Source organism: Nyctereutes procyonoides, unplaced genomic scaffold (genome assembly GCF_905146905.1).
Source record: "Nyctereutes procyonoides isolate TBG_1078 unplaced genomic scaffold, NYPRO_anot_genome, whole genome shotgun sequence".
NCBI lineage: Eukaryota > Metazoa > Chordata > Mammalia > Carnivora > Canidae > Nyctereutes > Nyctereutes procyonoides.
This window is the reverse complement of record NW_026575128.1, coordinates 17,394,418-17,405,150: the sequence shown is the minus strand read 5'-3', so window position 1 is coordinate 17,405,150 and position 10,733 is coordinate 17,394,418. Positions and strand designations below refer to the sequence as shown.

Sequence of the window (10,733 nt, the reverse complement as noted above, 5' to 3'; positions counted from 1 at the left end):
TGTCTGGTTTAAGAGAATGGTGTAGTTTCATTATTCTGCATGTGTCAATGTTCCCAGCACCATTTATGAAGAGACTGTCCTTTTTCCACTGGATTGTCTTTCCTGTTTTGTCGAATATTAGTTGACCATGAGTTGAGGGTCCACTTCTGGATTCTCTTTTCTGTTCCATTGATCTATGTGTCTGTTTTTTGCCAGGACCACACTGTCTTGATGACCACAGCTTTGTAGTACAACCTGAAATCCGGCATTATGATGCCCCGGGCTCTGCTTTTCTTTTTTAATATTCCCCAGGCTATTTAGGATCTTTTCTAATTCTACACAAATGTTGAGATGATTTGTTCCAACTCCCTGAAGAAAGTCCATGGTATTTTGATGGGGATTGCATTAAATGTGTAAATTATCTGCGTTGCATTGACATTTTCACAATATTAATTCTTCCAATCCATGAGCATGGAATATTTTTCCATCTCATTGTGTCTTCCTCAATTTCTTTCAGAAGTGTTCTGTAGTTTTTAGGGTATAGATCCTTTACCTCATTGGTAAGGTTTATTCCTAGGTATCTGATGCTTTGGGGTGCAATTGTAAATGGGATTGACTCCTTAATTTCTCTTTCTTCAGTTTCATTGTCAGTGTATAGAAATGCCACTGATTTCTGGGTATTGATTTTGTAGCCTGCCATGCTGCCGAATTGCTGTATGAGTTATAGCAGTCTTGGCATGGAGTTTTTTGGATTTTCTATGTACAGTATTATGTCATCTGCAAAAAGGGAGAGTTTGACTTCTCTTTACCAATTTGAATGCCTTTTATTTCATTTTGTTGTCTGATTGCTGAGGCTGAGGACTTCTAGTCCTATGTTGAATAGCAGTAGTGAGAGTGGCCATCCCTGTCTTGTTCCTCATCTTAGGAGAAAGGCTCTCAGTATTCCCCCATTGTATGATATTTGCTGTGGGCTTATAATAGATGGCTTTTAGGATGCTGAGGAATGTTCCCTCTATCCCAACAGTGTGAAGAGTCTTGATCAGGAATACATGCTGTATTTTGTCAAATGCTTTCTCTGCATCTATTGAGAGAATTATATGGTTCTTGTTTTTTCTCTTACTGATATGATCAATCACATTGATTGCTTTACAAGTGTTGAAGATGCCTTGCATTCTGGGGATAAATGACACTTGGTCATGGTGAAGAGTCTTCTTAATGTATTGTCGGATCTTATTGGCTAGTGCCTTGTTGAAAATTTTTGCATCTGTCTTATCAGGGATATTGGTCTATAATTCTCTTATCAGGTGGGGGCTTTGTTTTTGGAATGGGTCTTCTGGTTTTGGAATGAAAGTGATGCTGGCCTCATAGAATAAGTTTGGAAATATCCCATCCCTTTCTATCCTTCAGAACAGCTTTAGTAGAATAGGTATTGTTTCTTCTTTAGACGTTTGATAGAATTTCCCTGGGAAGCCATCTGGCCCTGGACTTTTGTGTCTTGGGAGGTTTTGGATGACTGCTTCAATTTCCTCCCTGGTTATAGGCCTCTTTAGGTTTTCTATTTCTTCTTGTTCCTGTTTTGGTATTTTGTGATTTTCCAGAAATGTGTCCATTTCTTTAGATTGCCTAATTGATTGGTGTATAGTTGCCCATATTATGTTTTTAAAATCATTTGTGTTTCCTTGGTATTGGATGTGATCACTCCTGTTTCGTTCATGATTTTATTAATTAGAGTCTTTTCTCTTTTGTTTTTAATCAGGCTGGCTAATGGTTTATCTGTCTTATTAATTCTTTCAAAGAACCAACTCCTGGTTTTGTTGATCTGGTCCACAGTTCTTCTGGTCTCTATCTCACTGAGTTCTGCTCGAATATTTATTAACTCTCTTCTTCTGCTGGGTGTAGTTTTTATTTGCTGTTCTTTCTCCAGTTCCTTTAGGTGCAAGGTTAGCTTGTGTATTTGAGCTTTCTCCATTTTTTTGAGGGATGCTTGTATTACGATTTATTTCCCTCTCAGTACTGCTTTTGCCATATCCCAAAGATTCTGAATGGTTGTATCTTCATTCTCATTAGTTTCCATGAATCTTTTTAATTCTTCTCTAATTTCCTGGTTGACCCTTTCATCTTTTAGCAGGATGCTCTTTCACCTCCACGTGTTTGAGTTTCTTCCAAATTTCTTCTTGCGATTGAGTTCTACTTTCAAAGCATTATGGCCTGAAGATATGCAGGGGACAATCCTAATATTTTGGTATCAGTTAAGGCCTAATTTGTGACCGAGTATGTGATCTATTCTGGAGAAAGTTCCATGTGCACTTGAGAAGAATGTCTATTCGGTTGGTTTGGATGTAAAATTCCATCTGGTCCAGTGTATCATTTAAAGCTCTTGTTTGTCAGAGATGTTGTGCTTAGAAAATCTGTCATTCACAGAAAGTGCCATGTTGAAGTCTCCCAGTATTAGTGTATTATCTAATATGTCGTTACTTTGGTTATTATTTAATGGATATACCTGGCAGCTCCCGCATTAGGGGCATAAAATTCATGATTGTTAGTTCCTCTTGTTGGATAGATCCTTTCAGTATGATATACTGCCCCTCTTCATCTCTTACTACAATCTTTGGGATAAATTTAATTTATCTGATATGAGGATGGATACCCCTGCTTTCTTATGAGGACCATTTGAATAGTAAATGGTTCTCCAACCTTTTATTTTCATGCTGTAGGTGTCCTTATGTCTAAAATGAGTCATTTGTAGACAGCAATTAGGTGGGTCTTGCTTTTTTATCCAGTCTGAAACCCTATGCCTTTTGATAGGATCAGGAAGCCCATTCATGTTCAGAGTTACTATTGAAAGATATGAATGTAGCGTCATCATAATACGTATTAAGTCCCTGTTTTTGTGGATTGTTTGTTTCAATTTCCTCTTTCTTTACAGGGTCCCCCTTAATATTCCTTGCAGGTTTCATGGTCACATATTCTTTCAGGTTCTGCCTATCTTGGAAGCCCTTTCTCTCTCCTTCTACTCTGAATGAGAGCCTTGCTGGAAAGAGTATTCTTAGCTGCATGTTCTTCTCATTTAGGACCCTGAATATATCCTGCAGCCCTTTCTGGCCTGCCAGATCTCTGTGGAGAGGTCTGCTCTTAATCTGTTATTTCTCCCTATATAAGTAAAGACTCTCTTGTCTCTCCTTGCTTTAAGGATTTTCTTTTTATCTCTGGAATTTGCAAGTTTCACTATTAAATATTGAGGTGTTGAATGGTTTTTATTGATTTTAGGGGGGACTTCCCAGTCTCCTGGATCTGAAAGCCTGTTTCCCTCCCCAAATTAGGGAAGGTCTCAGCTATTATGTTTTCAAATATGCTTTCTGGTCCTCTGTCCGTCTCGGCATCCTTTGGAACCCAATTAAATGTAGATTTTTTTTCCTTCTGAAGCTGTGATTTATTTCCCTTAACCTTTCCTCATGGTCTGTTAATGGTTTTTCTCTTTTTTCCTCAGCTTCCTTCCTTGCCATCTACTTGTCTTCTATGTCACTCACTTGTTCTTCTAACTCATTAACCCTGTCATCAGGACCTCCAGTTTGTATTGCATCTCATTTAATTGAATTTTAATTTCAGTCTGATTAGGTCTAAATGCTGCAGTTTGAAGTCTCTCAAATCCTTTATGCTTTTTTCCAGAGCCACCAGTAGTTTTATGATTGTGCTTCTGAATTGGCTTTCTGCATTGAATTGTAATCCCAATTCTGTAACTCTGTGTCAGAGAGGACTGTTTCTGATTCTTTCTTTTGCAGTGAGTTCTTCTTTCTAGTCATTTTGCTCAGTGCGGAGTGGCTGTATGAGCAGGCTGAGTCAAGAATATCAACCGCAACCTAAGTAAATTTTACCTTAGATGATTCTGATGAAGTCAGAGACCAGATATTGGAAACAAAGATCAGAACGAAATAAAACAAAAGGACCACTAAAGTGAAAAACAAATTTTAAAACAAAGTAGTAAGAAATAAAAGGCCAGGAATCCTAAAGAAGATGAGAAAAACTAGAACGGAAAGAAAAAGAAAAAAGAAAAAAAGAAGAAGTAGAAAAAAACGGGGACTGGGGGATCCCTGGGTGGCGCAGCGGTTTGGCGCCTGCCTTTGGCCCAGGGCGCGATCCTGGAGACCTGGGATCGAATCCCACGTCGGGCTCCCGGTGCATGGAGCCTGCTTCTCCCTCTGCCTGTGTCTCGGCCTCTCTCTCTCTCTCTCTCTGTGACTATCATAAATAAATAAAAATTAAAAAAAAAAAAGATTAAAAAAAAAAGATTTTATAAAAAAAAAAAAAAAAAACGGGGACTGGGAGAAGGTGGTGAAGAGGTTGTAATGGAGGGAGAATGTAGTCTACCTGAGAGGTTCTAGAGGGTGATCCTCTTGTTTCTGAGTATATTAACTTCTGTATGTTAGAAGATGCTCCGTCCCAAATTTATACAAACCAGAAATACTTGTAGAGGGCCCAGCCATTGAACACCAAAACATAAGCGAGATAAAAGGGTGGGGCAGAATGGCCATGAGGAATCTCACAGAATGAACCAGCACAGTGTTCCACTTGGTTCTGCGTGCAAACTGGTCATGATTTAGAAGGTATTAACTTCTGCCATTGTAGAACAATATGAGGCAGAGAAAACGAAACACACAAAACAAAACAAAACAAATCAATATCTTGTATATCTCCCCAAATTAAGTTGAATATGTTGAAGGGAATCTGGAAGGGGAAAATATATCTAGGACCTATAATTGTAGAAATATGAAAGTCAAAAAGGAAGAGTCTTAAAAATGAAGAGGTGGTAAAATACTGTAACTAAGGGGGAAAGGGGAAAAAATCGGAAATTTACAGCCTGATATAAAAACGTGTTGTACAGGAAAAAAAAAACAAAAAGGAGGGGTACCCTCTGTTTCTTTATACTGTAAATCCCTCGACTTCCCCTGGCGCTTTTCAGCGCTGTTGGGTCAAGGACTTGCTCTTCCCTGTCTTTCCAGCTGGTCTTCTGGGGGAGGGGCTGCTGTGCTGATTCTCAGGTGTGTGCACCTGGGGAGATGCCCCACACCCTGTCAGGTGCATGGCTCAGTGGGAGCTCTTTACCCCCTGAGGCCCTGCTCCTTGGCAGCCCCGCTCTGTCCCAGGCACAAGGTGAGACCAGGAGGGACAACACCACTGGCAGCGGCCAGCTCTCCAGCCCTGGAGTCACTCCCCTAGTATCACCCAGAGCTCCCAGTCCGCACTGGCCTAGCTGCTCCTGGGGCAGGGCGCTGACCTGCACAGTTTGGAGTCACTGGGTGCAGGAGCGTCCTCACTGTCCTATTGTCCCCCCTCCCCTGGGGTCCCCCGGGGCAGGAGCCTCCCCACCGTCCTGTGTTCTTCCCCTTCCCCTGGGGTCCCACGGGGCAGTAGCATCCCCACCGTCCTGTCCTCCCCCCTCCCCCTGCGGTCCCCATGGCAGGAGCATCCTCTGCGTCCTGTCCTCCCCCTCCCCCTAGGGTCCCCCGGGACAGGAGCGCCCACACCGCCCTGTGCCCTCCCCCCTCCCCCTGGGGTTCCCCGGGGCAGAAGCATAGCCCCGGCCCTGTCCTACCCCTTCCCCCTGGAGTACCCCGGGGCAGGAGCGTTCCCCCCGCCCTGTGCCCTCCCCCCTCCCCCTGGGGTCCTCCGTGGCAAGAGCATCCCCCTCGCCCTGTCCTTCCCCTGCCCCTGGAGTCCCCCCAGGGCAGGAGCTTCCCCACTGCCCTGTGTCCTCCCGGCCTCCATCTAGGATCCCCCGAAGCAGGAGCATCCCCGCCGTCCTGTCCTCCCCGCTCCCCCTCGGGTCGCCTGGGAAGGAGCGTCCCCGCGCCCTGTGCCCTCCCCACCCGGCTCGTCCCGGGGAGCGCAGGGTCAGGCCGTGTCCCCCTGCGCCCTGGGCTCCGGGGCCTGCGCTGCGGGAATTGCGCTCCGGGTGCGGCTCCCCAAGCAGCAGGGCGAAGCCCTCCCGCAGCCCCCTGGCTCCCCGAGACCCCCGGGCGCTGTAGCCCTTTCCCGAGCTCCCGGGTGGGTGTGCTTTCCCCGGGCCCCTCCGGGTCCGTGACCCCGCGACCCTGGAGTCCCCGCTGCCCCCCTCCGGTCCTGCGGGTCTCGGGAGCGCCTTCCCTCCGGGAGGGTCCTGGCGGATTTCTGCATCCCCGCCCCTCGGGGCGCTCTCCTGTGCCCGCCCCCATTCCGGCCCCTGGGCCCCTCCCCGCGCGGGTCTGTTTCATTTTTCCACCTTCCTACCTGCTGCAAGCGCAGACCCTGTCCCTTGGCGCTGCCGCTGCTCTCCCTGGAGATCTCAGGTCGACTTCGTAGGTTTCAGGATGATTTGACAGTTATCTAGGTAAGCTGGGGGCGGGTGCCCAGGGACCCTCCTCCTCCACCACCTTGCCCGCCTCCTGTCTGAACTGTTGTTGCACCTCAGGGGCTTCATCGTTCGTTCATTATATTTTACGGCGCTGCAGACAGCCAAACCGGCCTGCTTCTAATGGAGCTGGATGGATGGGACTTTACCAACCTTGTTACCCAAAAACTCCAATCCTGGGGTGCCTGGGTGCCTCGGTGGCTGAACACCTGCCTTTGGGCCACGGCGTGATCCTGGAGACCCTGGATCGAGTCCCACATCAGGCTCCCTGCAGGGAGCTGCTTCTCCCTCTGCCTGAGTCTCCGCCTCTCTCTCTCTGTCTGTGACTCTCATGAATAAACAAATAAAATCTTTTTAAAAAAATGAACAACTCCAATCCCTGGGGGAAAATATATTGCCAGTAAAGTTTTTCTACTTACATATTCATAAATTTTTAATTTTTAATGAACATATATTGTTTTAGTAATTAAAAAACAGAACTTTATTTTTGTTTGGATAATGAAGATTTTTTTTTTTACCAAATGTAACAGTATAGTCCATCTTGTTAATATTGAGATATTGTTAATATCTTCATTACACTGCTATGTTCTTATTCCGAGCATCAATGTTTTCAACAAATATATAGTAGCAGTATAATGGTCTTGGAGAGCATCCTGAGGCAGTAGTCTTTTCCCTAAAAAAACATTAATCCTAGCTAAATGAAGGATAAGTGACAAAACGAGTAGAAGTCTGCCTGGCTAAGATGCAGAGAAAGAACAATAAGGAAACTTAAAATCTAGAAACATAACTCATTTTTATTATGTGTATATATAAGCCTTTTGTATGTTAGATGATTATTTTCATGCTCTCTTATAAAATATTAGAGAAGTCTACTGTTTTGTTCATTTCCAAATGAAAATGAGAAGTCAACTCAAAATTTAGGAATCATAATTTCAATCAGAATATTTGAGTTCTTAGAAGAGAAGTCATTGTAGCTTTGAAGATGAAAGAGGGTCATCAGAGAGAAAAATTACCAAAGAAAAGAATAAAATTTTTTCACCATCAGTCCATCCTGTTTACCCGAAGTTTTCACCATTGTTTTCCTAATTCATTTATGCGTATTAATTTCTGATGCTGATAGAAATCTATTCCCCTCAAAGTCTAATTACATTATGTTATCAAAGAAAACATAAGACTAAAGCTCTGAGCATACGAAATGCTCTAGCTCTTTAATGGATAGAATCTTAGTTTTGAAATTGAAAAGCTAATTTAAGTAAATAAATTTATGAACTCAAATATTCTACTCTAACTTTTATATTCTGAATCACAGTCAGTAATAGAGTTCTTAATGTCAGGGAATAGTCAGTGGATATCTAATAAATAATTCACCAAAGGATCATGACAGCCAATATATCCAGCTCTTCTTTACATGTACTAAAAAAAAAATGGTGTAATGGAAAAGAACTCTGAATTATACGACTAACAAAAGCAGCATCCTACTAACATAATTTTAACATAAGCAGAATTAGCAAATACAGAAAACACACAAAAATGGCAAAGGAGATAATAATCTTTTTAAAATCACACAACTAGATGTCTATCGATTCCATCAACCTAGAATCCCTTTCCTCCAAGTGTGCTTTCACACTGGAGGATATAAGGTAGAGACGGGCTATGAACACCACTATTTGGCTGGAAACTTCCTCTGGAATGAGAGGAGGTCTCATTTAGTAACCAAACTCTGCTGTGAATTCATAAAAATTGCTCCTAAGGTGTGACAAAACCTGGGGCTCTGTCACCAATATTTATTTCCATCTTAATTTCTTTGTGTTTTCACCAAATAGGGGGAGAGTGTGGTGAGAATTTAAAAACCCAAACGAGAGAAGTAATGAAGGTATTACTACTGCTGGAAATGCTTCCTACTTTAGGACAATGACCTCAGAAAGGTTGTAGAGTATGTCACTTATCTTTCACTTCTCTACATAAAATATATCTGTTGACCAACTTCCTCATGGCCGTCTTTACTTCTTTATTTCTCAAGGTGTAGATAATGGGATTAAGTAAAGGGAATATCACAGTATGGAACACAGACACAACCTTATCGAGGGAAAACGAGTCAAATGGTCGAGCATAAATGTAGATAGATGGTCCAAACATGAACACCACAATCGTGATGTGGGAATAGCAGGTGGACATGGCCCGACTGGTACTCTCACCTGAGCCTGAGTGTTTCCGCAACATGGCCAGGAGGAAGGCATAGGACATTAGGAGAGCAATGAAGCATACTACAGAGATCAGACCACTGCTAAAAATCATCACCAACTCCTCGGGGAAGGTATTGGCACAGGCAATGCGGACGACCTGCGTGATATCACAGAAGTAACTGTCTAACGCATTGGGCCCGCAGAAGGGAAGTCGGACGATGAGGACCACTTGTATTATAGAATGAATGAAGCCCCCCAACCAGGAGAGAGCCACCAGGATACAGCAGAGACGTCGATTCATGATAGTAGCATAGTGGAGAGGGCGGCAGATAGCAGCATAGCGGTCAAAGGCCATTACTGTGAGCAGGAACATCTCGGAGGCCCCAACGAAGTGCAAAAAGAAGAGCTGTGCAATGCACCCACCGAAAGAAATCCTCTTTCTTTCCACAAAGAAGTCTACGAGCATTTTAGGGGCCGTGATGGAGGAGTACCAAATGTCAAGGAAGGCCAGGTTAGCCAGCAGGAAATACATGGGTGAGGTCAGGTGAGGGTCCAGCCTGATGGTGCAAATAATAAGAACATTTCCTGGGAGGATGAACAGATAGAAGGACAGAAATATAACAAATAGGACTAGTTGTACCTCTCGAGTCTGGGATAAGCCAGTGAGAACAAATTCCGTCACCCTAGTGTAATTTGCAGGTTCCATTTCTCCGCTTGTGTAAAAGAACATGGCTATAAAAAATAAAGAAATTACAATTATTCCAAATAGCATTTATCTAGATTTATTTTACTGCTGCTGAAATCAGCAGATTGGTCTGTATCATTAAGACACTGTATTAGGATACCTTTGAGTGTCCCATTTGAGGTCTGATAAGCCAAGATAGGGAAAGAGTAACTGGTGACCCGACAATTAGAAACACTGAAACCATATGAAGCGTGGCACGTGTCTGAAACCAAAATCCCGATGTATTAATGTTATTCATTTCTATTTTTTATGAAACTCAGCAGTGCGTTAATCCTGTCCCTGTATATCTACCTTAGCAAGCAATGTGTGCAGCTACTCAGGAGAGAAACCAAATTGTACACGGGGAATGGGAGGAAAAGCAGCCTGTTGTTTCTAGATTTGCTGTTGTTGTTGAGAAATCTAGCCAACTTGGAAACACGTGATTGTGGTCTAATGGCAGGTACACTCATCTGGCAGTATTTTCATTTTAATCTTTAAAAAAGATGCCGGGGCTTCGAGTGGAGTGAGGGGACATTTCCTCCTTCACCGAAGCCTGCACAGCAGACTCCTTGGCAGCACGCAAGCCGCCACACACGAGATGCCACAGTGCAAGGCTGTACGTGAGAACTTTTCAGGCTGTGACCAAATATCATTACCCCGCTGGCCTTGCATCTTAGCCACTGTTCCGGGAAGGTGGGGACGAGATACAGTGATCTGACGAGCGGGTGTGCTTGCCGTCCAAGCTGACCCCTCCTGCCTTCAAGGGGACAGTGGGAATAAGGTTTTTGCGAAACTTTTACTCAAGTCCTATTAATTGAACCAACCCCAGTATTAAATAGAATAAAGCCCATCCAATAAAAATAAGATAATCACCCATTTACCACATATGCTTCCTCTGTTAATAGTATACAACCTGCCCATGAAAATAAGCAGTTCTTATAATCAACAGCCAATATTGGAGAGTTGTTTCAATTCTCCTGATGTGCTATTTTATAATACTGCCTCTCCTGAGAAGGCCAGCATAGAGAAAACAAAGTTACCATTCTGTAAAACCAAACAGATGGAACAGCATCCAGGCACTAAAGCTTAGATATACTATTAACTGACGAAACCTCATGTTTCTTCCTTGCAACCTACGACTCAATTTGTGAATAATTTTAACAAATGTAGCCTACTTCCTGATCTAATATGTTATGGATCATTCATAAAGAAGAGATGGTTCCCTACAAACAGACACACTAAGAAAAAAACGGTCCTTGCCAGCAACCTGACACAAAAGGCAAAATATAAAAACACTCAGAAAGCTCAGCATTATGGGACTATTTAGCAAAAGGGTAAATATTCCTACGTCCATGAATAGCCCAGGGTAGGTCTCAGTGATTTAATCAATCATGTTTAGTAAGATAAAGGAAATTTAAAATTCTGTTTAGAATTTTAGTCAATAGTCTTTCAAAGAAGAAAA

The 10,733-nt window shown here is 43.1% G+C and overlaps 1 protein-coding gene across 1 annotated transcript; it reads right to left on the bottom strand.

Annotated features, from left to right (window-relative positions):
- Positions 1-8,302: 8,302 nt before the first annotated feature.
- Positions 8,303-9,253, bottom strand: LOC129520598 (olfactory receptor 4M1). Its single transcript, XM_055341702.1, has one exon. The coding sequence runs from the start codon at positions 9,251-9,253 to the stop codon at positions 8,303-8,305; it is 951 nt and encodes a 316-aa protein (XP_055197677.1).
- Positions 9,254-10,733: the final 1,480 nt, after the last annotated feature.

Bases quoted from the DNA above. Each gene is read 5' to 3' on its own strand.
- LOC129520598 (XM_055341702.1), bottom strand. From the start codon at position 9,253: ATGGAACCTGCAAATTACACTAGGGTGACGGAATTTGTTCTCACTGGC.